Source organism: Hypomesus transpacificus, chromosome 9 (genome assembly GCF_021917145.1).
Source record: "Hypomesus transpacificus isolate Combined female chromosome 9, fHypTra1, whole genome shotgun sequence".
Classification (NCBI taxonomy): domain Eukaryota; kingdom Metazoa; phylum Chordata; class Actinopteri; order Osmeriformes; family Osmeridae; genus Hypomesus; species Hypomesus transpacificus.
In genome coordinates, this window is record NC_061068.1 from 20,035,093 (window position 1) to 20,063,047 (window position 27,955).

Sequence of the window (27,955 nt, forward strand, 5' to 3'; positions counted from 1 at the left end):
TCCACTGAACACAATGAGGGACCATCAAGTTATTTTATAGCGGTTATCATACCGAGCTATACTGGTAAACATAGCTTGAAGTATTAGCCCTTTTTAAGTGTTGTATGGCCTCATGAATATATTTGTACAGCCAAAAGTAGACACGAGAATATTCGGAATCTGACAAGTTCAAAGGCCTCTTATGTTCTGATACATTTAGGCAATATGAAGACCTGTTGTCATATAGGACACCTCTGCATTAATGGTTGCCAAACTTGCCCTCAATGTTTGTTAGGCTATGTATCACAATTCATAGCAATACCACATGTCAAAAAGTATAAGGTAGGTATAGCTCTGAATGTTGATAAGGTTACATAACAGTGAATAAGGAGATGTGCCAAGTGTTCCTAGTAAATACACTAACTGTTCCCATTGCCATTTTCCAGGTGCCTGTGTCTAACGTTTTCTAGCAAGTTGACTTTGTCATTGCACTGCACCCTGGCTCTTTCAATGCAACCAAGCCTAATGACGTTATGAACACTTGAACAACCCTACAAAACAGTAACCCTGGTACAACCATGAAACAAACACTCAAGTCAACCCAATGTCAAGAAAGACATGCCATTAACCATCTTGACAACTGGATAACTACATTATACTGGACATGGGGGTGCTATTTAGATCTTCTAAAAGTGTCACAAAGGGTTGTCTCATTATCTCCTTTCAGAGGCCTTCTCCCGTTTTACAACCCTACCCACCCCGAAGTTATACACAATCCCAAATAAAAAAGTACCGGTTCCATATTCCAAGGCAGCTGCATTGAGAGGAATGGACAAGTGTAACAAATAGATTAGTAGTTCCATTACAGGCTATGAGGACTTATATCCTATATCCAGTCATTTCACGGCGAAGTCATGTACATACGAGATTTAGATGTGATATTGGATTAATCTTTTACCCTCTATTTTCATTTTTTACCTTCTATTTCATCAGCCCTGTTTGACAGACCCTCAAATACATTGGAGGATTGGAAGGCATTAGCCAAATGGTGGGTTTTCTAGCTAGTCTTTGGCTACACTAAGTATTCTTGCTTTACTATTCAATGTTAAAAAAAATGAGACCGTGGTGGAATGAGAATGTGAGAAGATAGAATCGGACGGCCAAGCACTTTTCTTTCATATGCTCCAACTTTCAGCGGCAACTGTTTACAGTACATAACAAATGAGAAAAAAAAGAAAAAAAAAACATTAGTGGTTCCAAAAGAACAAGAAACTAAGTTTGAATATAAATATATATAAATATATACATAAACCGATGAATATACTGTAAATGTTTTTTGTTGCTCCGTTTTCCTCTGTACATAGGTTTGCATATTTTATAGGACTTTTACTTCTATCTACAATGACTGGATAAAAATGATACTTTAAATACTTCAGAAAAGATGAATGAAAACATATAATAATCATTGAAACCAGGTAAAAATGGAGTCCATAGGGATACGGTACAACTGTAGGACCTGACAAAGGCATTTGACCAGAATACAGTCAGGGAGAGCTTTGAACTCATTTACCTAGAGCTTAGACATGCATTTAACTTTTTATACAAATATTTTTGGGGGTTTTATGAATTTATTTATTTATTTATTACTTCTGTTTATTATATGCATGCTTTCATGGCATTATTTTTCTATGAGTTGGTATGTGACCAAATAGTTTTTATATACATCTGTACACCAACATTGTGGTACATGATCATTTATCAGTGTTAATGTCTACAGGATCATGCTCTGCCACTTATTTTACAAATAATTGAAATATATGCTCATATTAACGAGGTGGTTCAGTTAAATAACGTCAGACATCTTTTCATCAGTCATCAGCGAGATTATCTAAATCTGATCTTTAGTGTTATTGTTTCATTTAAGCATTATGCTGCTATTTACTGAACCTTTTATAAATATCCCCATCTACCCACCTGTTTGTTTTTCTCCAAATTTACTGTTACGCTTGTACAGTAACAGTACTGTTAGATTCTACATTCAAAATGATGAAATTGTGTTTAAGGAAATTCCCGAGTTTGTTGTTTGCTATAAATGACTGGTGCCTAAAGGTTATGATTGATAATTACAATGTCATGATTAGGATAATCTATTGTAAAAAAAAAAAAGCTCTTGCAACTTTAAGTTATAACATCTTCAAATGTTTTCAGTTAACAATTTGGACATTTGCAATTCTACTATTGCTCATAATATTGCACACTGTGCTGTTATTGAGTGTCAGGACTCCTGAAAACACAATATGGGATTAAACTGGAGTGCCATTTTTAATTGTGAAGAAAAGATCTAACTGAGGAGGAAGTCTCCTTCATGGTACATGTTACTGTTAATGCAAGCATTTGAATCTATGTGATAATGGTTAGATATATGATTGGAAGTGCATACAACAACAAACATACCCTTATTCTGATGTTTTCAGAGTTCTGTTATGCTGGGGAATGCTTTTATCTTTTTTGTTTCATGTCCATTAAGGCTCTGATATTGTTCAACTGTTCTGTTCGATCAAGAGCCTAACTCCCATGAAAAGCTGCACTAAGTCATCAAATATTTAGTTTGTTCAACCATTTCTTCAATGCTGTTATCAAGGGTTTACGCTTACCTGCTGATAGTTTTAAGATAATTGCATTTTACTTCCTTTAATGGTTTCAAAAGTATTCTGGAAAATGTTAAAGATTTCAGCACATGAGTGGGTGGGGTGGGGAATTGAATGTTGCATTATAGAGCTTTGCCATGTTTCTGATGAGGTAGGCTTCTCATTGGTTAGTGCGCTTTAGGCCCCCACCCTGATCTCCCAGACTGCACCATTCTCTGGTCCCCTGGACTCTTTTTGTAATTTTAATGAATGATGCGTTTCAGCTTAGCCCAATAATAAAGCACAGTCTAGAATAAACCTGTGTCATATCTCACACTTACTGGTTAAAAAAACAGTCTACATTTGAGACTTTTCAAATTTTTGATCTTCTATTTGCTGTTAGTGGTTATGTCAGTTCAGTAATGTATGAAGAATGTATGTGGTAAGGTGCTCAGATTGACCTTTAGCATGCAGCTCATGGGGCGTGTCATTATGTTGGAACCATTAATGAATAATCCAAAAGGTTTGAAATCATGCAAAGTATCTTAAATAAATAACCATTTATTAACATGTAATATAAAAACAAATTGCGTTACAAAAGCTACAGGCGATATCATGATTTTGGAGTTTGGGTTTTAGAACAAAAAACCAATATCAATTTAAGAGCAGAAGGTGAATTTCAAGTATATGATTACTCATCAAATATTCATGAAAGGATTTCAGTTTTGGGGTGAGGAGGTAATGCCTCCTTCAGACCGTCCCAGAATCCTCTCCCCCTACCGATTTACCTCCAATTCCATTGTTAGCAAATGAAGAAAATCTCCTCCAGAATCTGGCTCTCCTCCAAGTCATGCTGGGGTGTCCGGGGGTAACACCCCTGGGAAGGGGAGAGCAAGGTACGGCGGGCAGGCCTGGGGGCACTCGGAGGGGGCTGGTGAAGTAGGGGCATGCTTTGTTGGACTGGGGGCCTGCCCAGCTCAGGCACTGAGATGGGACTGAAGACCTCCAAGAGCTCGATCAGGGACGAGTCCAACCTGAGGGCACAGACATGGGGAACAGAATTAATGAGTGGAGCCCAAATGTATCATTATTACTCAACATGATATAACTCCTACCACTGGTTTCACGACTCTTAACCGCCTTAGATCATCTTTGATCTTTGGACAGTTCCATAGATTAGCTCAATTTAAGGGGACATTTGACTTAAATGTAAGTAAGTCATTCAATTAGCAGGGTCTATTCAAAAGTATTTTTTGAAAGTACTACAGCACAAGAAGCCTATGTTAGAAGGCTTTTTGTGGAAACGTATTTCCACATAGAATTCAAGGCCAAAGTACACAAGAGCAGCCATGTTGTAACGTCTGGACTGCAAATGCAAAGTCCAGCTTTAACATTACATGTTCGCACAGACACATCCTCTAGCGAGTACACCTAACAAAAACACTCTCTGCTTGTTATGGTTGAATTAACACTACAGGGGTTTTAAACAAGTCAAAACCGCTGGGGCGGGCCCGGTAGAAGAAAAAAACCTGGCTTGTTACAGGTGCTACAGGAAAGAAAGAAAAACGCTGCGTGTCTTCTCTCCCAGAATAGAAATGAGGGAAGAGGAGTGTGCGGCGAAATAAATAAACCAAAGCGGGGAAGATTAAGCTAATAGAGATTCAATCCTTCAGTCTGGCTGGCTTGATAAATTATTCAGTGTGTACACAGTTGGACGAGGAGCATTCCAGATACAAAACATGAATTCTTTAACGCACGCTCTCTCTGATGTTCCTAACGTAATTCTCCACTCGTTTTGAGTGCCGTCAATTTGAATCGTGCGGGTGTGGATTCCACCGAGGGTAAGGGCCAAACGTTGGCATGTGATAGCTAACATGTATGTGGGTGGTGAGGACATGTTGATGTTTATCAAATACAAGAAATATAAATGATACCTTCTAAATTATTCCTTATGAAAATAACAACACATGGTTGCATATACAAGGCTGTATATTGTATATTGTTTTGTATCCTGTATGTACATACTACATACATACATACATAATATATACACATGGGATTTTGTCATTATCCTTTATTACTTCGTAGTTTAACATTTATGTACACAAACCTACTAACTAAGCCAGAAGTCCTAGTTAGTCCCATGATGCAATAACTCCACAGCATTTTACACATGTTCAACCCTCACCACCACTGTACCTTTGTATAATATGTATCCAATTAGCAACCTGGCCTTCAGATGGCTAGCTTTTTCATGTTCACATTCCCAAAACTGAAGTACACATGATGCGCAGACACGTTTCTTTCCATGTAACATTGTTCTCTTTCCTAGATGTTAAGTTTCTCTAAAACAAAATAACCAAATGAAGTCATTTAAATTCAAAAATTCAAATTGGGGGAAAAAAAGAATATATAAATACAAACCAATGGCATGTCATCAACATAAGGAATAAGCCAAACAAAATTTAAACCTATCCAGAGCATTTTTATGGTCACCGTATTACTTTTGCATTACCTAAATAAATCAACAAGGGCACATGTGTTTGAGTGTAGGGGGAAGATAGTGTGACAGAGAAAACAGGGGATAATACCCGCTGGAAAGAAAGATTGAAGCCAAGGCAAGTATATCCGTCTTCTTCATTTGGTCTCCTTCTGCCTGTCAATAGCAGTTAGAGGAGAGGAGAGGGAGAGTGGATGCATGTGTGTGAGAGGCAGCTTGGTGAAGAGGGGAGAGGAGGGAGGGAGGAGGGGCATGGGAGGGACTCTGGCTGGGCTCCCTCTCGCAAAATGTGAGGATTTGCATTTTTATTTGTTGATTTATTTAACGGACAGGCCTCTCAAACAGCCATCCATCAACGGATGACATTGTGGTAATGAATAATGCATCACTTACCGGCGGTCACAATCTATAATAAGACCGGGGGCGGGGAGGGGGTACAGTTTGAGCAGAAGGGGGATGAGGGAGAGGGGGGTTAGGAAGAGGGAGAGAAAAAGAGCTAGAGAATGCTAATGAATTTCAGCAGGGCTATATGGTATAGCATAGAACTTCATTGCTTTGCTCTGCTTCTCACAAAGTTAAGTCTCAAATAAGTCTCTCCGCAATATTATTATATCGGGGGCACACAAAGAACCTACCTGCTTCGTGTAGATGCTAGTGTGCAAAGTAGCTAGAAGGATTCATGCACCCGCCAGACAGACGCATTGGTGTGTGCAGCGTGTCAATTAAACATTAAGTCCTCTTCCTTACTCATTAGATTAGAAGATAAATTCATAGTGTTGATATTAGGGTAATATCTGTGTATGATACATTTTCATTAACATGCATTATGCCCAATATTAATTCCAAGAATAACCTGCTTTTGTGGATTAGTAGAAAGATTATAATCTTTCCATGCAGAAAAAAATATGTTGGCAAAGAACCTTTGGAGTGTTCTGCTAAAATGTCAAGATGGGATATGGCAGCTTGAAAGTTGACAAGGCACCTAGAGCAACAGGCTGCTTTCCTCTAAACAACAGCTGCAAAGACTAAAAGTAGATCTAACCCATTCAGGTTTTTATTTCACCCATTCCCCAGTACTTTTCGTCCAGTGTAAACTGAATGGCAAGGTCCAAAGTAGCCATTATACCTGAAAAACATGGTGTTTGGTAGCGAAAGTATTTTATAACAAAATGGTATCCACCATCCACATATTGGCCCTTTTCATCACAGGCATGTCTGTGTAACTGAACTTATGTATGGAAAGCCTGTGTGGGTTCATGAAAGGTTGAATCTACAAGCTGAAATGTGAGACAACAACTCAACAGACAACATACACTAACTTAATGTTCAGTAAAAACTGTACTACTATAGACTGAATCATCTCTTGTAAAAGGCAAGTTTTTTTTTATTCAGGGATGGTAATAGTTTTACTTAAAATGCATATTAAGGCTTCCTAGTTGATACGCTTAACTCAGTTCTTTCTGATAACAATACCTGAGGTGGATGACCTGCCCTGTTCAAATACAACACAAAACACAAAGGAGGCCATTTCCTGAGGGAAATTGAGAAGCTTCTTCGACCACTAGGTCGTTAGTTTAAATAAATGTTAGTATCCAGTCCCTTTTTTCCAGTCTCTCAACTTCTTCCCAGAGACAGTGACAACTCCTCATCCATTATAAATACAAAAGGTACATGTACGTACGAATGATGATGGAACAAGTTAACGTATTCATTCTGCAAATGTCGTTGGAATAAGTAAGTTTTACAATAAACCATGAGAAAGGAAACCATAAGAATCACCTATCGAGAGTATAGATTTTCTCCATTGTTTAGGATTGCATTGCACTCGGGTCCATCCATAAACAACTCTCCCTGATGTGAGACGGGGAAGTAGGTAAAAAGTCATTTAGCCTAAAAACAATAGCTAGAAAAAAAGTCCCCCGTCTCCCCCCCCCCATTCTCAGGAGGCCCTCGTAACTTTCCCTGGTTATTTCACTCCCTTTTCTTTCATTAAAGATAGCCGTCTCGCCCCGTCGCCCCCTTTCATTTGCAGTCCAAACAGTAATATAAAAATCCTATAATAGCAGATGCGTACATCCCGCATGTCAATTTCCCGCCCAATCAATAGCAGGCAAGCGAGGCAAGGCTGGGCAGTGGGGGAGAGGATTTGTTAGTGTGTGTGTGTGTGTGTGCGTGTGTGTGTTGGTGTGTGCGTGTGTGTGTGAGAATGAGAATGGGGGGGGGGGGGGGGGACTCATTACTAACTAACCTAGGATCATACAAGGGATTGGAGGATTTCATTTTGTTCAACCCAACTGGCTATTTAGCAATTAGCACTCCAAGACTTATTCAGGCAAGAGGGGGGTCGATGACTAAAAAGAAAAGGTTTGAGGGAGGTAACATGTTTTGTTGCAGGCAATGTTTGTCAAAACCACAACTTTTTTAGGCCCAAGACTGACTACTATTAATGCAAGTGTTAAACATGTACACTTTTACATTTATATATGATTTGTTCAAGTTTTCACCCCGTCACACTTCATCTGGTCGATCAGTATAAACAAAATCTTGGGAGACGATTAAGTATTGGCATAACATTTCTAAAACCTCAAAATTTCAAGATGCTTCCCCCATATCTGCTCTCATGAGAACATTTTGTCTTTAGATTAATTAGTTCACAGGACCCCCAAATCACCCCCTGATCTACCTACGTGCACACAACTTGATATTTATGGATGCCTTTCCAGGCTCCTTCAAACAGATCTCCCAAAAACTAAAAACCATCAAAACGACATGCTTCATTGATTCCCCCATCACCGCCAAAAAATTGGAAATCTGTGTCAGAATTATGCAGACGATTGGAACATGGTGTACAGCAATGAAATCTGTATATGCTAGCATTCTCCTTTGCTTCCTTGTTTTCCTCGTTACTTTAAGCAGCACAGCATCTCTGGGGGTTTGGCCTGGCAGGGATGAGGGCACCAGTGTGAGTGGAATAGGTCTGTCTGTATGCTGACTGTCTGCTATGACAAGGTGTGTGTATAGTACTTCATACACTACCCAATTAGAATACTGATTCGTATTTGTAAAAAAATGTTTTACTTTCCTTCAGGATTTATTTTGATTGGTGGTGGGGGTTATAATTAACCGAGGTCAGTTTTGGCTTTGTCCAAAAATGTGGGGGGGGCGGGGGAAGAATTGATTTTTAAATCCATAATTGATGGATTAAATTCATATCAACATCAACCTGACAAGACACTGACTTCAATCTCCTATTAAATCCTCAAAATATGCAAAGCCTTCTGACACACCACTTGGGCCCCACCCTGGTACACTGTTGGTTGTAAACCGCTTTGTGAAGCCAGACCACAAATGTGCTTTGGAGGTACAAAATGAATTGCTCTAACGGTGTGTAAACTCCAGTCCCCTTGTGGTTTTAATAGCCATCTGTTTGGGCTTACAGAACTCACTTTTGGCGGTGAATACTGGACCATGCTCGGCACTGTTTAAGGATTACTGAGGAAGTGGAAGTGGTGAACAGTTTAACAAAATGCGAACAGATTTGTGGGACTTTGAGGGAAAATCTCATTTTAAAACACAGAAAGCACAGAGAAGATTTTACCTCCTTACTTAAATTATGTAATGAATAAAATAAAATAAATTGATTTAATTTTTTTAGTTAAATAGTGAAGTTATTTCATGTGTAGGTCATAGTCCTTTTTACAATGACTTACAATATAGTATGTTTAATACTAATAAGCAAGACACATGCACGTACAAACGAGGGAAGGCAACACGCTGTCACATTAATTACCTTTCCACATAAAGGGGAAAGAAAAAAAAGTAATGAATTTCCTTCCCTTTTTCTTGGAGTGTCTCACACTAGCGGTCATGATTCATTTCTTCTCCCACCCTGCCCTTCCCTCCACCCCCTCCTGCTCATCCTCCCTCTCTAGCTTCCGTTCCCCATCTTTCTCCGACTCCCTTTCTCTCTCCATCTCGCTCTCTCATTACTGAGGCAGTAAGAGAGTGAGGAAAAAAGAAAAAAAGAATGATGGGTAAGAGAAATGGGAAGAAAGAGAGAGAGACTCCCTGCATGAGTCCTCCTCCTCTGTAGCCCCGGCCCCTGAACAGAAGTCTGTTCAATTACACCTGCTGGCGGGTCCCTGCTAGGCAGACTAATAGAACGCAGCTTGGCTCCTGACAGGCCCCCACCGCCGCTGCGCTAGCTAGCCAGCCTGGCCAGAGGAGAGAGCTTCATTTAGCCTACCGGACAGCACAGCCGAGCACCATCACGCTGACTCTTTTTTCTTACTCCCTCATCTCCCCCCCCCTCTCTAACTTCATAATGTCCTCTGTCTCACCACCCCAGACTAAGTACTGTTGATCATCTTTTGATAAAGTTAGGTTCATCCCAGTGGTCTGCTCATGAAAATGTTATTGTTTGTGCATTTGGAGATTTGGAATTTGGAGGTAGGTAATGAGGAAGTTTGCGATAAAGTGGCCTTGGTGGTCCTTTCATCGCTATTTTCTCGATGAGAAAAGTTTTAAGGCAATATCCAATAAAAGATTGGAACAATTTTTCAGTTTATGCTTATGTAGCACACTGTGTTGATAACATATTTTTTTTAATGTACGACTCGATAACAAATGTTAGTTACAAAGAGTTTTGTGTGTTGCATTGATTTATAAAAATAAACAGGGCAGAAGCAATTCCTTGTTTAGTGGTGTTTTGTGGCTTACCTTGCGTGGGGGGTCCTGGGATGCACCATGGGGGGTGATGTTGGCCCTGTGGGGGCTTTAAGGCTGCTCTGGTGGGACATCACCTCACCTGCAAGATGCTCTGCTTCGACCATGTCCTCAGCATCACCTGGGCCTCTCTCCTCACTGAGAAAACACACACACGGATGGGTGGAATGATGGTGAGTTAGCTGAGGATAGTGAGTTAGTTGTTCAGAGTATGCATGCGTGAGAGTGAGTGAGTTAGTTGTTCAGAGTATGCATGCGTGAGAGTGAGTGAGTTAGTTGTTCAGAGTATGCATGTGTGAGAGTGAGTGAGTGAGTGAGTGAGTGAGTGAGTGAGTGAGTGAGTGAGTGAGTGAGTGAGTGAGTGAGTGAGTGAGAGAGAGAGAGAGAGAGAGAGAGAAGCTACATTTTAATGTGTGTGCTTATTTCAATTACCTAGTTGCTACATGGCCATTTTGTGGAGGATTGTGTTCCAGGAAAGCATTTCTGGAGATGGCATGGCCAAGCTCAGTTGCAGAAGCTTGCTGAAACCTTTACATTCAGACAGAGAGCAGAAAGCCAAGTCACAAAAGTAGCATAGATACAGAGTTGGAATTCCTACATTCCCACAAAGCCCCAAGACGACTCTAGATCAAAATGGAAGGCTACAGCAAATCACGTGCTGAAAAGGGTCGACCATTAATGCTACATTGGGATTTTCTAAGTCAGTGGAACCGACAACACAAAACACAAACGTCGGACTCAAGCGAGCGCTGAGAAGGATTTTCAAAACGGCGTGTTCTTCCCGCTTGCCTGTCCCCGTTCTACGTCACCTGCTGTAATCCAGACGTGACTGCCGTAGCTGCTGGTTCTGTCGGAGCAGCCTCTCTTCCTGCTGTGCCAGCCGGGCCTGAAGCTTCTCTCTCTCCACCTCCAGCTGCATCTTCTGCAACAGGAGCAGGTGCCGCTTCTCCTCCCAGTCCTCCCCGCCCAGGTGGGCCGCCGTGAGCGTTCCCTCCGCAGCCGCGTCCATCGGAGGATCGCGGCGGGAAAAGGGGCTTTCCGGGGCGGAGACGGCGTCGAGGGGAGCCGCGCCGTTGGCCGGTCCCGCTTCCGTGTTGCAGCCGACGGTTGTGTGTCGGCGAGGGGAGGCCGGACGGGGGTTTCGCCGCGTGCTTCCTCCTCGTAGCATGATTGGCCGTTCGGCGGCGGGGTGCTCGCTGGAGGAGGACGAGTCCGGAGGTGTCGTAGAGGGGCTGAGGGTAGACAGCGGGGCTGAGGAGTGGTAGGAACTGGCTCCTCCCCTTCCTGCACCACTTCCTGTGTGGCTCGGCTGCCGGGCTCCGTAACCGGGCATGCCGAGGTAAGAGCCGTCTAAGACTGAGCGGCTAGCGCTCCTGGCGGTGGGTCGGCCACAGCTCGCCTCGCCGGCAGGCACCTGGGCAGACACACACGGAACGCAGAGGCACTCAAAACTCGGCGGCCTAATCCACCAAGACAAACCTTTGAGAAGGGGAACACTTGGATACACTGGCAGGAGCAGCGAGCCACTCGAACAGGCCTTGCGGTCTCTATGTCGAGGGGACCTATTAGGGCAGAGGTGGCTTTGGCTGAAAAAGCATTAGCAAAGATTCAAGGAGGGGGGAAAAAAACGCCAGGGTAAGTGTCGGGAGGGACTATTCGTCTCACTCTCGCAAATGAGAACAGATAGGGACACCCAGACTGTAAGATAGAGAGCTTCTCAAAATAGTGCAGAGAACAAGGAAGGGAGGGAGGAGGGGGGGTAGTTGGGTGGGTGGGTGCGACCAAGGTCAGCGAAAAGAAGGAGATAAACATTTAAGGTAGCGGGGAAGGGAAGGGCCCACCTCAGACGAGACAAAGAGGAGGGAGACTAACTAATTCATGGGAGGTCACAGAGCACGCAAACACTCATTACTCAGAGCCACTGTAGGACGACGAAGTGATCCATCCTTCCACCTGGGTGTATGCGTGCGTGGGAGGCGACTGAAGATGGTCCCTCCTTGCATCGGGAAACGGTTTACCTTGAAGAAATGCAACCGGTTGTGGCTGCGTGTGTGAAATCTGTTATGCTTTGTCAGTCTTTCTGGAAAGCCCTTTGTGGTGAAATGTGACTGCGACACATTACAGACATGGGGACGTGTGTGTGCGCGCGCGTTTGTCTCAGCAGGAGTGTATTGTGATTGATGGTGAACAGCGCTGCTGTTTGGAGATGGCTCACTGGGGAGGATGGCACACTTGCTTACTCCCTCTGTAATACGCTCTCCCGTCTTCAGAATACACACACACAAACAGACACATCTCCTGACGACGCGAACACACACGACCGACGCGTCTCGTGCTCGGCCTTGCTTTCTCGGTCTTAAAAATATGTCTTACTCTTGCTTTTTCTCCCTCTCTCAAGTACACAGTATTTTGCTCTCTCTATTCCAACTCTTTCCCCTACAGGCAGAAACATACACACAGACGCCCCCCTCCCTCCCACACACACACAAACACACACACACAGAGCCCCTTACCTTGCGATGAGACCGAGAGTGGCTGAGCTGAGCGATGGACTGGTTGAGCTTGTCCTGCTGCTGGGAGAGATACTGCTGGTATAGGCCCAGCAGCTCCTGGCACTCTCTGTACTGCTGCTGCAAGCCTGACACCGGGGGGTTAAGGGTCAACGGGGCATCAGAAGAGCTGAGAGAGGATAGGACACAGGCGCCGTTTCTATGACGACACACTCACAGCTTTTTATCCCCAACTTTTTTTCTGGCGATGCTCAAGTCGTTTGGTACCTAACTGACGTCAAGCGACAAAAGTATTAAGGGGAGTGTCGCCTGTCGTGAATTGCATCTCACTGGCACCCCAGAACAGACATAGTTCCCTATAGGTCATCTGTCATCTTCCTTGATGGAGGAAAAACATCCTTTTTCTTACATTCCTTGACAGAAAGCAATGATACAGACCAGATGAAAACAAATGTATAGGTGGGTATCAGGCGTCTGTAAATCAAACCCTTGTCACAGGGTGGCTGTGCCAGGATTGTCATTATCGTCTGGTACCGGCTCAAAGTGGGTCGCAAAGTGGGTGGAGCCCTTCAGAATATCCCAGATGGCCTCCGTTTCTCTTTGGAGTGCCACTCAAGGCTGCACTTCCCCTGCTTAAGTGCAGCAAAGGGAAAGTTATGTTGTCAAACTTATTTTCTTGCGGAACGAGTGCTTCGTCATTCGAAAGGATGAGCAGACGATATAAACAGACAGGCCCTTTAATGATCTACGCAGGTGATCCAGACGCAGCTTCAAATACCTTTTTCACTCCCCGAGCACCAATCTCCGGAATCGAAGTTGCACGAGCACAGGAATCACGAACAATTGAGAAACTGTGAGCGTGGAGAGAGGCCAACAACATAAAACTTGTGTGTGGGAGGGGGTTATCTAGACTTCTCCATCTGGGTTGGGCTGACCCGAGCTGGGCACTGCCATGCCAGGCGTGATGCCAGGCTGAACGGCAGACAGCACTGGCAGGTGCGCTGCAACGGACAGAACAGAACTCATCTGGAGCAGAACCCCAGCTACACCTCAGGAGCCAGCTAATGATGGTGGCGGCAGGGAAAACACACTCTCGCGCACAGACTAAAATGGGAAAGCCACCCCCCCACACACAATGGGAAATGTCTCGACGTCTACCTACCCCAACAACTCAAGTTTCCATTCTGTAACGTACAAACATCGAGCACTCAGTTCCCCACGAACCAGAGAAAAACAAAGTTTTACCCACAGAGTAGCAAACACCTCACGACGGGCACGCACACAGCACACTCTCAAACCTTTACAGAGCGCCGTAAACCGGCATGCTCGAGGGCCGTATCCTTTTATGAGTCGGCCGTACCACGGGCTGATGAGTTTCTCAAGACACCACCTTTAAAAAGTTCCATCAAATGAACGCTCAAAGTGGAGCTCATCCTGGAAGCAACCATCGGTGGGCAAAGCCACACAAGAAAACATTTTGGCGTCGGCCTGGTTCAATCAAGCCGCGGAAATGAAACTGAGTGGGGGGGCGGAGATAGTGTGTGTGTGTGTGTGGGTGTGGGGGGGGGCACTTTGAATTGTAGTGGAGCAGACGGTGAACGCGCCGCTGACCGTTTCGTAAACAGAGGTGCAGAGTGGAAAACACATTTACTGAACCCTCCATCTAAATAGACTAGGGAAGTTGTGTTTATTAGGTGGTGGCTGTGGCTGTTCTATGGGGACCCAAGGTCATCACAAGGACGCCACAGAGTGAGTTTACTTGGGAGACAGTGGGGATGCTTTTTGTTCTAGGTGTCCAAGCCAGACGAATGCAGACTATAGACTAAATGAGTGTACCCAGGAGATGAGACGTATAAATGTAAGTGTATATGTACTTAGAGAATACTAGTAATAACCACTTCCTGAATTTAGATAACGCACTGATAACATGTGCATTTGCCCTATCTTACTGCGAGGCACAATGTAAAACATGGAAGTCACCATTTCGCACAGCAGCAACAACAACAAAATATATAATTGATATATTACTTTAATCACTTTCAGCGAACATTGTCAGCCCATGTTTGTGTTTATGTTGGTGTGATAACCAGCTGACACAGCCCTTCCTGTTGATTGCGAGGTTATCTGGGCTGGATGGAGCGTGACTGATAAGATTCGCTGCTAGAGCGGCAGGGGGATGCGAGTGTCTCCCAAACCCCCAAAATGATCATCGCTGGCTAATTCAGAGAGTACAGGCCTTGCCTAGCAAAGCTTGGCTCTCTACCTCCCTTCAGCTCTAAAAATGCACAAAATCAAGGTGGGGTTAGCATTGGAGCGCTTTCAAAAAGATTCACCTCTCACCACACCCGCACTCCGATGAAATAATAAAATCCACCGCAAGGTGGAACTAATTTTCACAGGAGGGGGAATATTTTGGAGCCCACACTTTGCATCTCTATGCCAAATAGACTGGGGCATGTGTGGGAGTGCTGGAGAAATGTTAGCACTGGGTGGATGTGTGTGAGTGTGTAAAGAGCAAGGTTAGTGTATGTGTGTCTGTTTGTATGTGTAGGAAAGGGTGAGGATTCGGAAGTGATGGAAGAGGACGTTTTGCATTACTGCCTTAACCATACTCTGCTGTTTTTGGAGAAGAATAAATATGTGTGCAGCCAAGCATAGAATTGAACACTATTGCAAAAGGTTAACTTTGTTTTGGGTTTTTTACGTGGCGGCACAACAGCACAAAGCAAATGTTTACTGACATGGGTATGTATATACTTTAAGGGGAACAAGCCTTGGCAACTATGGTAAAAAATAAATAAAAGAAAACATGTGTTTTTTAACAACACAATTTACACGACCACAGAGGCCATTGTATTCATACCATAGCCTGTAGACAACTGCTTCGACAGTTGAATTATCAAAGTAAAATTAGACCAGTGTCTTCCCATTAATACACCAGGAATCATCAAAACAACATTTTCACCAGGGTAATGGCATTCCTTCCGGCACCTGCTGTGACTTGTGACGGGCTTGATATAGAAATGGGGTGGGAAGCAGTGTGTTAGCCACAGAAGCTTTGCTACTTCTGAGAGCAACTGTGTCCCATAATACCAAAACCCCTTCCTGAATTAAAAAATATCCTCCATTTTGATAACCATGCACTGAAATTGTGCTCGACACACTGAAATGTCATTCGAAGCTCCCCTCCAACCTAAATTGTGCCTGATCTGAAGATAGATAAGATAAGCTGGCCTGTAATGGAATTAGACATTACAAATCTCCTCTGATACATTTGCCTTTGGACTCTCCTTAACCTTTAGAAGAACCATCCAGAACCTTCCGTGCCCCCAAAGAGTCTTTATAACTCTGCGTGGGTGTGCTTTACGACTACGTTATCTCCCATTGGGGTGTTTTAATTGAACGATGGGATGGGGGTGTTGTCCTCTCAAATGTCTTTTTAATAGAGTTTAGAAGTTTTGTGTAAATGCCAGGTCTCCAAGCCAAAGCTCCTTTAATTGAGTTGTGCTTTCCTCCTTTTCTCTCGATGCCGGTGCCAATACGCAATTTAGCAGCCGGCATTTACTCTTCATATTTCACTTCCTTTTTTTATGCCCTCAGTCAGTGGCTGGCCATGTTTTGGTTTGACCTTAATGGAACCTATACGTAGGGTGTGAGTAGGGGGAATTTGCTGTTATAACTGGACTTGAACAGAAGGAGCCAGGTCAGTTTGGAAAATAAATCCGGTATGGACCAGCTCACTTCTAATAAACTAGAGATGCACCTGTGAGAGGACATTCACTGGATAGCATACACAAAAGAGACATGAAGCCAGATTTTAGTACAAGAATGCTTGACTAAAACGTCTTTACATGAGCTTTAAATGGAAATATTAATAACCAGTCATTGTAACTTAAGGTTTACCCACCTAACATATTGCACACAGTAACATTTCATGTTAAGTATGACTCTGAAACACACCCCGAAAAGAATCAATGTTAAGATGGTACCAAAACAGAGATTCAGCTCTGCTGGTCACTCCTACCAAGCCAATCGTAACCAGCTATTATAAATTGGTCAATGCTGCCCCCTGCAGATCAGACAGAAGAATTGCAAACCCACTTCCTCGACGTCAGGAGCATGTCTCAAAATATACATCTCTGGAAAAATTAGGAGACCACTCTACCTTTTTCGTTCCTTTTGTTAAAAGGTTCAGAAGGACAATGATGACTGAGGAACAGAAGGGTAAAATACAAGAGGCCACATTGTCCTTCTAAACTTTTCTTAGGAATGAAAAAGGTGCAGTGGCCTCAATTTTTTCCAGATTCGTATACTGTATGGGAAAACCCATTACAATTGATAAAAGCAAGTATAGAGAGACCTTGGTTAAAGACAAAGTTTGAAGGATACTTTCTCTTTCTTGAATGATTAGTGTGTTCTGTTGCTCCAGATGCTGAATCTTGCGTTCAAACAACCCCTGTTCGTCTCTCAGCTTCTGGACAGACTCTTCCTTCTCCTCACTCACTCTGGGAAAACAAAGAGCGAAGTTCACCAGGGTTTACTACTGTGGGTAACTTCTAAGCAATGTTCTAGCTCAAACTGCCACCAAACTGCACACTGTGTTTAGTTCTTTAAGAGCACTTGGTTGAACTCTGTTGTTTACTGTGCCTGTGGTTCATCGACTTCCCTTTCCCACACTATGTTGTGTTCCAGAGTTAATAGTCAATGCATTATTTTCTCCCTAAACTAGCAACGAAGATAAATTAAAAACATTTTTTATATATTGTAGCTTATTCGTTATTATGAAAACGTACGGATCTAATTTAGATAGCTATGTGGATTCAGTAATGCAGCAAATGTGTTTATTGAATCTCCTTTGCAGTTTGTCCAATTAATATTTTCTCGAGCTTTATCATAATTCATCTCTCCACAGACGTCCTATGGAGACACTCTTCGGCTTTGGCAGGGCTCAACAAGTTGCTTTCAGAAACTAATCTGAAAGCCATCGTTTTCTTCACTAGGTACACTGGGTTGTCATGCTAAAAGTTGACATTTCAGCCCCAGTCTGAGGTAGCGTGTCTGTGTTTGCCTCTGTTCAGCATTCCCTCAATCCTGACCAGCCTACCAGGCCTGGCACAGAGAGACTTCACCATAGTCTAATGCTGCTCACAAGTCACACTTTCTTCAGACCAGAGAATCTGTTTCCACTCATGCTCTCATATGAATTTATTTAGCAGACGGTTTTATCCAAAGCAACATTTATTATGGGGGAGGAATTTTTGATATGCAGTCAAATAGTACTACCACTGAGGTATATCTGTCCCTATGTGTCTTTCATGTCATGTGTCTCAACTCTATAAGCCTGACTGCTGGAATGTAGTTTCTCCATTCCAGTATGTTCTCAGTCTGAATGTTCTCCTATGGCCTTTCTTTTTATAGTTACATAGTTTGGCCTGACCACTTCTAATGTTGTGTGTTTACTAAAGCGTGTTATCACAGACCTCTCTCCACAGGGGGTACCAAACCAATAGGCTCCTGATAAGGAGTTTTGCAACAGCTCTGCTGTGATTGGCCGTGTGCACATTTACGGAGTCAAACGCAATCGTACAATGGAATTGCATTGAACACACAGACTCAGTAATAAACACAATAGTGAGAATTTAAATTTAGCATAAGAGTATTGGTGGTTCCAAATGTCTTTATGTTCACAATGACAGGGCTCAGTGTGCTCTTGGGAACCGCGATGATTGAGCCATTTATTTTATAACCTCCATATTTATACCATAACGAGTCTCAGTGGTCTACAGTGCATTCCTCAGAGCTTTTACTGTGACAGGCACTGTAGGACCTTCTGTCGACAGGTGGGAGCCTTTCTAAATCAGATCCACTCGGTTTATTTTGCTTCTCCAATATCTAGGGAAATCTCGAAAATGATCAAAGGGAACAGGCTGCGCTCAATTTGAAGTATAAGACCAAAGAGTTCCAATGCTAAGAAATACATTTGCAAAACATAAGAATACCATGTTTTCAATTGATCTTGGTCTACGTTGATTTACAAGGTAACAAATACTTTTGACAATACAGTTTGAATAAACACCAGTAGTATTTACAGAAGTAACTGGTGAGTAAACCATGACACTGCCATTGTACATACTGCATGTAGACTTATATGCGAAAAGCAATTCAGGCAGTGAGGTAAAAAAAAATTGTGTGTGTTGACTTGAAATACACTAAAACCCTACACTAAAGCATTAAGAAGAAAACAATATTAGAGGCTTGAATAACTAAAACTGTTGCAGACAGAAACACAAACTCAGAAATAAACCAATAATATCAGCAGCATCCAATTTCATATCCTTTATATTATACATGTATTAACTCATGTCATTTTCAAGAGTACAATACTCTTTCTTACCTGGCCAGCTCCTGGATGAGGTTGGCTATGCGTTGTTTATCCTCGGGACACAGGTCCTTCAGTGAGGTCTTGCTCTTAGCTTGGCTTACCTCAGAGACCAAATGGGTGGAAAGACGAATTGTTGTTAATCCTCAAATTTCGAGTGAGACCCAGCAGCAGTTAATAACAATGGCAATAGTTATGTTTTTTTGTATGTTGGCATTTCGGCAGACAAATCATGTAGGTATGGGCAAGACTCTTCGCTTCTCCTTTACTTTGTTGTGCAGGCACTGGATACTGCACTAGATATGGTGCAGTATGACCTTGAGGACGTTTAGATAATGCCAAACTAGTTAGTTCTCTTTTGGACAGAGGCCAGTATCTACTCACCTTAGGTGAAGTGAGGAGGTTATGGGTGACTGGGGTCGGGGATGGTAAGACCGAGGAAGATGTGGACTGGAACATATCTTTCCCGTTAGTAGTCTCTCGCGAGGACAGGCTAAGAGGCTGGGCTTGTTTTTTACTAGCCTTGCCCATAGAAGACTCATTTCTGCTTTCAATGCCACACTTGGCCCTCATTGTTGGGTTTCTTTTACAGTTATTGCTGCCCGACTGACACCCTGACTTGAATGCTGTTCGAAGGCTTCTCTCTCTGCTCACTCCTGAAAGGGGTAGGAAGAGGAGATTGAAGATTAGAAATAATAGCATAACAACAGTGAGAGAATAAAAAGTTGTGAGGACATACGCTCAAATCACTTTATGTTCTCACCAGGATAAAATATCACGGGTTGATCTTCATCTGATGCTGTGCAAGCGTTAAAGAAAAAGCAGTGGGTAGTTTTACGCTTGGGTAACTGGTGAGGCTGTTTCGCCAGCCTGTTCCACATTCATCTGCTTACATCTAGCTAATTAGCTACCTTACTGCAAAGCAACGTTTGCTAGTTTACCTAAAATAGACAATCTGGTCTCCAAGCATATATACTCCCGCATTCTGGAGCAGCATACTACAGTAAACTAAGTTTAGCAAACAAGTTATAATATACTAAGATAGATACTAAACTGGCTATGCCTCATTAGTATGTTCACTTGCTTCTTCTGACTAGATTTGTGTCGTGGTTTTGCGAAGCGGCTCAAGCCATCAAATCAATTTGCTAGCTAGCACTAACTAACAACACATAGCAACACAGCACTTAAAGTATACTACAGTACTGTAGTTAGCTAAACAAGCACAACAAAGCTAGCATAAACTATTCCTGCTAACCCGGGTTCTGCAGCGAAATTTATTATTTGACAACCACAGCATCAAATTGCAGAAAAAACGTATTGTACGTATGCTAAATTTGATCTCAAGCAAATTTGTCAAGCAAGATTGGATAAAAAAGGATACTGTCGTTAATCCAGAAAATGCCTGAATTGTTTCTTCCCGTAGTCACTGCCGCCATATTGAATCAACCGCCACTCCCAAGAGCCAAACGCTGAAAGGAGTTATAATCCCACCCATATTGTACTTGACAATTGGCTGTCAAGAGGATGTTTCGCTACCTTATTCGCGGAACAAAGTGTCCATCATAAATCCAGCACGAAGTCCCACCAAAAAACTACATTTCCCTTGGTTGGTGTATGTTAGCTATGTTTTGGTGGTGAGCGAAGTGTTACTCGGGCTAGCGTCCAGTTTCATCTGCAGAAACCTAACAACAGTTAACTGGTCACTGATATCATCAATAATATATATCTCTGACCCAATATTCCCTCAGTGAAATGGAAGAAGCGCGAGAAGGATTAACATTGAAAGTTGTTGCTGAAAGACTGACACTGGGTATCACTCGAATGCTTGGTAAGCATCCTCTCCTTAGTGGTAGACTAGCCTAGCTAGTTGTCTAGAATTGCTTTTGGCATTCTTGTTTTGACCATTTACAAGCTTGTTCTCCTAGCTACCTTTAAAGCTACGCAGCTATCAATAGTCCATACAACACAGTTGTATATTGTTAACAAAAAATACATTAACTGTGATAGAGAGTATGCCTGGAGTGATGGACATCCGTTTTGTGGAGAGGGAGCCTGCGGAGAAGCGGAGTCTGCTGTCATGGGAACAGGTACACTAATTCAATGAGAGATGTAAGATTTCAGTATTACGTATATTCCCGATAAACGTATTCAGCATATGTGAGGTGTGGAGTTGACATTTGTTCCATAAACATTTAGCTTGGCTTTACGCCAACCGTGTAGTTTTAGATCCTCACAAATAATCTATTGCTAGGCCTTTTACAGTAAATAGTAAATAGTTTTGAATGTTTTATGCATTCATTCACCCCAGAATTCCGGTTAATGTTATACTTTTAAGCCTAATGGGAGTCTGAATTGTGACAATTCAGTATGTGTGTACAACTCTTACAACGTGTACTGTGTGTGTTTTGTAGTAGAGCATACTAGGACAAAATTATGCAAAGTGATGAAGAATTGACAGTGTTTATGTTTCTTTCAGAACAACAATTGTGCTCTTCCTGAGGACTTCCGAGACTTTTATCTGACAACAGACGGCTTAACTCTTACATGGAGTGTCAAACTGGACAGTAGGTTTCAGCAGCAGAGACTCTATCCAATTCAGACAATTTCGGGTAGAACTTTACATTTGTGAAAGTGAATACATGATAGCCATGCATTTTAAGACCTCTGAAGGACGTAAGAGGCAAAGCTACCACAGCACAAAGATATCTGCCACATAGATATTCTCCTTTCTGATGTTTTTGTCCTTCTTTCAGATGAGCCGGTGCCTGTGGGCTGTATGGTGGTCAACAGCATAACCAAACTAAAACCACTGTCTCAGTCGTCGTCTTTGTTCTCCCTCCCTAGTGCTCCCACATTGGCCGACTTGGACTATGGAGAGGATGAAACCGAAGGTGAGAAAGGCTTTGTGTTTGTATTTATGATTAATCTTACAGCTAGGATTTAAAGTCCCTCTCTTTCTCTCTTTGGCCTTGCTTTTTTATTCATAGAGCCAGATGGTGGTTTAGCGAAGCCTTGCTTTGATTCAAGAAGCCGTATTTTTGAGCTTGACCCCTGCAATGGAAATGGAAAAGTCTGTCTGGTGTACAAAGACTGTACAAAAGGTACATAGTCATCTTCTGGTCTGATATCTTCACATCTGCAAATTATATTCAAAGATGCAACAGCCCCTATATTTTTTACAATGCAGTTCAGTACTTCTCTGGTGTGTTAATTGAATAATCATAAATAGTATAATATAAATACAGCCTTTCCAACATGTATATACTGTACCATTGTAATTTTGAATTTCAGTTTTTTGTAATATTGAATTTACAGGCTGCATCACAGACTGTGTTTTGACTCCACCCTAACATTGATTCCAGGTGTGGTCGCCCAACAATGTGATGTGTGGTTCCTGGACCGCTCTCTGTATTGGCATTACATGACACCCACCTTTACTGCCTACTACCGTCTTATGATCACCCACCTGGGCTTGCCTGAGTGGCAGTACTCATTCACACCCTATGGACTCAGCCCCCAGGCCAAGGTATGAGAGTGAGGTCTTTAGCCATCTGGCTACTTTCCTAGGAATTGCCTTAGCCCTCTATCTGCGTTCAGTGAAGCTACCCTGTAACTTACCTTGATATCTGTATACCTGCACCCTACTTATTTTGAGTACAAATTTGCTAAATCTTTTTTGTATGCCATGTATCTCACTGCATTTGATTCACCACTTGATGCCACCACTTGTGGCCAAAGCATATTAAGTGACTTTGTAAAAATATATTGAAATACTACAGACCATATCCACTTGTATTCTAAAATCAATCCCCAAAAATAATTCGCAATGGAAAAGTAGTATTCCCTTTAACCACAGAACAGTAAATTATTTAAGGTAAAAACATGACACACCCTTTATTAAAAAGTAAAGAAAAAAGTCGGTATTGGGGATTGTAAATACATTGAAGCAAACATGTTGTAGGGACATCTGTGTAAAAATCTTTAAGGGTTGTTAAACAACTAGCTTACCTCATTTCAAAATAAAATTGCATTTACTTCAATAACCCAAAAATGTATTGTATGCTATGAGGCAACATTATATATCGTCTTAAGGTTCTTTATATTGTTATTGAGTCAAATGATAGAAAATAATCAGACACAAAATGACATCATGTGCATAGAAAGTTGTGTCATATCAAGATCCTAAATAATCATATCCAGTTATCTCATCAAATACAAAGATCTCGTAGTGATGGACTTATTTAAGCAATAAGCCCCAAGAGGCCGTGGTTTACGCTGATTTTAGAACAGGTAAGGGGAGTTGTTAGTCACGACGCGAAGCGGAGTGCCGAAAACCCCCTTACCTGTTCTAAAATCAGCGTAAACCACGGCCTCTTGGGGCGTATTGCTTTTCTAAAACTGTTACTACAAATATTTGATATGGTTTCATCAATAAAAACTATTAGAAACAAAATAGCTTAATAATAAACAGTCATTCTTCCGCTACTACAAAGTATAGTTCCTACATAAATCGTTGCCACGCAACAGCCAGATGGACACCTTTGCCGTCTTTTTCAATTTGAAATATTCGATGCGCAGTAATCTGGAATGTTAAAAAATGTTATGAGGACAACCTGTGAGGTTATGCTGGATTTTACAACGGCATGGAATGCGATATAGCCAATCACAATCAAGGATGGGAACAACCAGTTTTAGAATGTAAACTACCCACTTTCCTAATCCTAATCAAATGTTCAATGCTACCGCTGTCTCTCTCACTCACAGCAGTGGGCAGCTCTCTATCAGCCCCTCACGTTCCACTGTGACCCCAATATAGCCGACCCGGCTGGGGAGCCGCACATCAACAAGCTGGACCCCATCAGGGCCTTCAAGGGCAAAACCAAGCTCCCGCCCCCCAAGAAGAAGCAGTCTACCCAGGGAGGGGTAGGAGGAGGTACTGGAACTACAACCAAGGGACAGGGGAGTTCCGGGAGGCACAGTGGAACTAAGCGATGAACAATGAAAATATGGTACCTTCTTTGGCTCAACAAATTGCTAATGCTGACTTTTTATGTTTGCAAGTGGCCACTGAGTGGCTTTTTTCAAAAGCAGTGATAAGAGAAGACATTGCTGCTTCCAGTCCTTAAAGTAAAACAAATAGAGAGACTCCAGTTAGATATGTCGTTGTTGTCCTCTAAAGGATGGGCTTGTATTCTCTTTTCCTGCATATTTATTATATATTAACCCATTGTACGTGTTTGTGTGTGCATATGTGTTTATCTGTGGCAATGCTGGTGATTGGGTTCAGATTATTTGTTTTCTTTGGTAATGCTGCTACTGTGGTGTATCGGAAACCTTGAGGATCAGAGGATCGCCTCTCTGTCTGACTCTCATCTTGAATGTGTCTATATATGACTATGTTAATCCAATGAACTTTAAGCGGTGAGACACTAATGCTTTGTCCTGTTCTATAATGATTTTTGCCTTGTGATCTTTGCCAAGCGTTGGCACATGTTTTTTTCTATGAGCTCCCACAGATTTGTAAGGTAGCCTTGGGGAATTGGATTATCATTGGTCGAGTCCCATCAACACAATCCAAATTATTTGCTCTTCTTGATTTATTCATTGCGTCTGTAATACATATATTGTAGTTAAGTAACGGTCTTTGCTGTGCTTTAAGGGAAATGTTGGTTCACTACATACTGTTTTAGGTCTTTCTGCAACATTAGATCAAAGACAAAAAAATGCTTAAACAGGAGAATTGCCAGGACATATGTCAATGACATTAAATCTCATTCTCTCCTGTTGTTTGTGTTCCTTCATTAGTTTTGGAGTGTTTCTTCTGGATTCTTCTGTTTCTTCACACACACTAAACAAAATCTTACACACACACTTCGGTGCAAATGCTCTTCTGCTTCAGAGGGGCAGCCTCTTCCTGTTCCACTAGCTCCCTCTGGTTATGGCTGGGAGGGTGATGCAGTTCCACAAACACTTTGTAGATGGCCGCACCTATTACTCCACCCACTAGTGGGGCTACAACAGGTACCCACCACCAACCCTTACCCGCCCTGTACAAAGGAAAAATAAAGAGTTTTCTTTTTATTCTGCATCAAAGAAGCTTGATAAAGAGTAATATTCAAATAATGAAGGCATATAAAAGGATATTGGAAAAACTTAAATTAGACAGAAAATTAAAAAAATTATACTGTATATTTTGAAAACCATTTTTGTTACAGACAAACTACAGAACGCCTACACATTGTATAATGCTCCTAACGTTTGCATCCACCTCAGGTACAAACCTGAATACTTCTTGCCCCCAACCTGCAATCGCAGTGAAGATTCTGGGCCCGAGGTCCCTAGTGGGGTTGATGGCATAGCCACTGTTACTGCCCAGGGAGATCCCTACAAGGAGTACCAGTAGCCCCACTGCTATAGGTTCTCCACCGGAAGAAGCTGGCTGGTTCTTCTGGTCCAATAAAGCCATCAGACACAGCAACAGCATGGCAGTGCCCAACACCTGGAAAACACACGTCCACAAACAGAAAATACTTCCGTTCAATTCAATATGAGGTGCCCCAGGGTAGCATTCTTGGTTCTGTACTCTTTTGTCTGTTATTTAAAATGAGAAATTAGATTTATTTGTGTTTTTTTGTTTATTTTCAGATGCTTGCTTTTTCAAAATATACATTTAAAATAAGTTACAATTCTGTACATATTCTGGAAATGTTTGGGGGATTCATGTGCAGAACTTATTCTCAGTTCTTACACTAGTTATTTTTAAACTAGCTATTTTGAACTCAGAAGTATTTTACTAGTGTTTTGCCCAGAGAAAGCTTTGACTTCAAAGTCATGGTTCAGTCTTGTTAAAAAAGAATGCCAACAGAATGTCCTTTCACTCACTTGGTCAAGGAATCCAGCATGTAATGAGAGATAATGTGCTGGGTAGGTGGAAAAGATCCCCGCTGTGGCTTTGGGTCCAGTGACAGTAAAATTCCCTTCACAATAGTGATAAATGGCATCTGGGGAAAAAAATAAGTGGATGGAGTAAGCACAAAGAAAGCAACAGTAATAAAACATGTTGCAATACGTGTGAAATGTTTCCAAGACAGTGTTACAAAAAGTGTAAGTATTAGCGAGACATAGGCAAAATCCACCACTTGATTTACATTCAGGGTCATTGTAAGTAATTGCTTCCTGCTGTTCTTACCATAGTAAAGAGTATAAACAGTTCCAGCTGCTAAGAATGAACCAATGAACTGAGTGAGGATGTACAGAGGCAGCATCTTCCAACTGAGTCGGCCAAATAAACACATGGTAAATGATACAGCTGCATTCATATGGGCTCCTAAGAGACAGAAGAACATGTCAAACACACATAAAGGACTAGTTTCAAGTCACATAGTTATAAGACCTCAATTCTTATAACTTAGTATCACAAAAGTGTGTTAACAATATACCCTCTGATTGAAATTATAGTAGTTTCACTTTTATCAGCTTAAGTAATGTTCCAACATTGTTTCTGTGTAACCTTGGCCCAAATCGAAGTATGTGGAAGTTCCTACCAGAGATCCTCCCGCCAATGTGCACTCCCATAGCCACGCCCAGGCCAAACCCCAAGTTGATACTGAGGTATTCCCCGAACGCTCCTTGTCCTGTCACTACCTGTGCTACAGAGCCCAAGCCAAATACCTAGAATGAGGTGCACAAAGTTAGTAAACTGACTTCATGAGCAGCCTACAATTAAAATACAAACATTGTAGCTTGGGCAATGTACTGTCCTTCAGTTAAAAGCCAGACTGTGACTGTCAGTCAGAGTTTAACTTGCCTTACATCTCAACTAAACTGTCATAAATTAAAACTGATGCTTCAGTTGTTTTGAGTAGGTTTAAAACAGCCTCTGTTGAAAGTCAGTGGATAACACCTGATGACACTGACACAGGAAAAAACTGTAAAGCAGACACTCAGTAATGTAGAATGAGAAAGAGGATATTTTATTTTTGATTATGTAGGTTAATAGGGCATTAAATGACCTCATTCCCATTCTCAAACTATGTGCCACAATTTTACACTGGTGCTAAAATAAGCCACAAAAGAAAGTGAAAATCAGAACTAGACTAATCTTGGCTCTTTTCAAAGCAAAAATAATTAACAGTAAGAGGGCATTGTCTGGTAGATTTGTGAGTGTCTTGGATTTCTTTCAAACTAGAAATAGAACTATCAACAGGTGGTCAACACAGGCTGCCAACACCAACGCATCTCACGCATTTCAACCATTTCACATGCTCTCACGCCACACCTTGTATTTCTCGCGCTGAGAAGGCAACGCCAACCAAGTAGTCCTGCTAACGTTGTAGACAGTGATTGACGAAGCACACGGAGTGAAACAACAGACATGCGAATACCCGTGAAGGCTCGTCTGGGGGGGGGGGGGGGGGGGGGGGGGGTTGCTTTGTACGCACCAACATATTGGTTGGCCCCACCAAATCTCACTCCAAGGTTTTTTTTTTATGTTGGCAGCCCTGTCAACATGCGACATGGATCTGACACTCTCAGGTCATCTGACAGATCAACTAATTGTTGATCCGATTGCACAATTTTTTTTGTTGAAGTTCCATTACTCCCAAAATCACTATATTGAGATTAATATCAATGTGTTGATTGGCGTCTGTCTGTGAGACACACATTGACAAGTAGGCTAGTAAATACCAAATTACAAATTGATATATGTTACTTAATATGTAACAGTGTACTTTTAAATAGTATACACATTAATGCAGATTAAATGTGAATAAATGCTTGCTTCTGAATTATTGTAGTATAATTGGTGTTAAGATGCTTTCTGGGGGGTGAATTGTCTTACCATCATGACATAAGTGCTGAGAGTCTCTGCAAGTCCCACACGAACAAATATATTATTCACCCTTAACCTGCATGGTGCTCTGTGACTCCCATGCTTTTCAGATCCTTCGTCTTTTGGTGCCCTCTGCAAGTCTTTCATTCTTACAATTTAGCATGTCAGTTGTCTTCTTATTTCTATCTTCCTTTTCCAAATGTCCTTCACGTCTAGAAGCGTTAGTAGGTTTTCACCATAGACTTTTAAAGTAGACACAGCAAGCCTGCTCTTTAAAGATGGCATCCCCACTCATTTCTATGGAAAGTGCTCAGTGGCGCAGTGAGGCAAGCCAGAGCGCGAAACCGGTGCCCGTGTACGGAGAGCCTGTTTTTGGTTGCAGTTCCACCAAACTTTCACTAG

At 42.1% G+C, this 27,955-nt stretch overlaps 3 protein-coding genes across 7 annotated transcripts; 1 reads left to right on the forward strand and 2 right to left on the reverse strand.

Moving 5' to 3' along the window:
* Window positions 1–3,073: 3,073 nt before the first annotated feature.
* On the reverse strand, window positions 3,074–20,188 carry kiaa1328 (KIAA1328 ortholog). 3 transcript variants are annotated; one of them, XM_047026455.1, is made up of 10 exons: window positions 20,102–20,188; window positions 19,484–19,519; window positions 19,105–19,376; window positions 18,736–18,824; window positions 16,731–16,846; window positions 12,345–12,469; window positions 10,641–11,245; window positions 10,264–10,359; window positions 9,826–9,969; window positions 3,075–3,640 (listed from the first exon to the last, which is right to left on the reverse strand). In XM_047026455.1, the coding sequence occupies exons 1-10, from the start codon at window positions 20,154–20,156 to the stop codon at window positions 3,409–3,411; spliced, it is 1,770 nt and encodes a 589-aa protein (XP_046882411.1). In that variant the 5' UTR covers window positions 20,157–20,188; the 3' UTR covers window positions 3,075–3,408. The 3 variants fall into 3 exon arrangements, with proteins under 3 accessions (XP_046882413.1, XP_046882411.1, XP_046882410.1); XM_047026454.1 differs by having other exon boundaries at window positions 3,077–3,640; window positions 18,736–18,833; XM_047026457.1 differs by lacking the exon at window positions 10,264–10,359 and having other exon boundaries at window positions 3,074–3,640; window positions 18,736–18,833.
* Window positions 20,189–20,325: 137 nt separating this feature from the next.
* Window positions 20,326–23,912, forward strand: tpgs2 (tubulin polyglutamylase complex subunit 2). 3 transcript variants are annotated; one of them, XM_047026307.1, is made up of 7 exons: window positions 20,326–20,548; window positions 20,728–20,829; window positions 21,197–21,284; window positions 21,474–21,611; window positions 21,708–21,821; window positions 22,083–22,246; window positions 23,485–23,912. In XM_047026307.1, exons 2-7 carry the CDS (start codon window positions 20,821–20,823, stop codon window positions 23,713–23,715), a joined length of 744 nt encoding a protein of 247 aa, XP_046882263.1. In that variant the 5' UTR covers window positions 20,326–20,548; window positions 20,728–20,820; the 3' UTR covers window positions 23,716–23,912. The 3 variants fall into 3 exon arrangements, with proteins under 3 accessions (XP_046882263.1, XP_046882261.1, XP_046882262.1); XM_047026305.1 differs by having other exon boundaries at window positions 20,342–20,548; window positions 20,728–20,807; XM_047026306.1 differs by having other exon boundaries at window positions 20,342–20,548; window positions 20,728–20,807; window positions 23,488–23,912.
* A 290-nt stretch (window positions 23,913–24,202) lies between these two features.
* aqp7 (aquaporin 7) lies at window positions 24,203–27,857 on the reverse strand. The gene is made up of 6 exons (XM_047026304.1): window positions 27,563–27,857; window positions 26,265–26,391; window positions 25,910–26,047; window positions 25,603–25,721; window positions 25,002–25,219; window positions 24,203–24,767 (listed from the first exon to the last, which is right to left on the reverse strand). The coding sequence occupies exons 1-6, from the start codon at window positions 27,698–27,700 to the stop codon at window positions 24,581–24,583; spliced, it is 927 nt and encodes a 308-aa protein (XP_046882260.1). The 5' UTR covers window positions 27,701–27,857; the 3' UTR covers window positions 24,203–24,580.
* Window positions 27,858–27,955: the final 98 nt, after the last annotated feature.

Coding starts and splice junctions, on each gene's coding strand:
- kiaa1328 (XM_047026454.1), bottom strand. CDS start 20,156: ATGGCGGCAGTGACTACGGGAAGAAACAATTCAGGCATTTTCTGGATT. Junction 18,834..19,104: donor ACCTCCTCACTTCACCTAAG/GTGAGTAGATAC, acceptor TCCACCCATTTG/GTCTCTGAGGTAAGCCAAGC. Junction 10,360..10,640: donor TCACGTCTGGATTACAGCAG/GTGACGTAGAAC, acceptor CTGAATGTAAAG/GTTTCAGCAAGCTTCTGCAA.
- tpgs2 (XM_047026305.1), top strand. CDS start 20,473: ATGGAAGAAGCGCGAGAAGGATTAACATTGAAAGTTGTTGCTGAAAGA. Junction 20,808..21,196: donor GTCTGCTGTCATGGGAACAG/GTACACTAATTC, acceptor TGTTTCTTTCAG/AACAACAATTGTGCTCTTCC. Junction 21,822..22,082: donor GTACAAAGACTGTACAAAAG/GTACATAGTCAT, acceptor CATTGATTCCAG/GTGTGGTCGCCCAACAATGT.
- aqp7 (XM_047026304.1), bottom strand. CDS start 27,700: ATGAAAGACTTGCAGAGGGCACCAAAAGACGAAGGATCTGAAAAGCAT. Junction 26,392..27,562: donor TCAGCACTTATGTCATGATG/GTAAGACAATTC, acceptor ACCTCATTCTAG/GTATTTGGCTTGGGCTCTGT. Junction 26,048..26,264: donor CATTGGCGGGAGGATCTCTG/GTAGGAACTTCC, acceptor TCTGTCTCTTAG/GAGCCCATATGAATGCAGCT.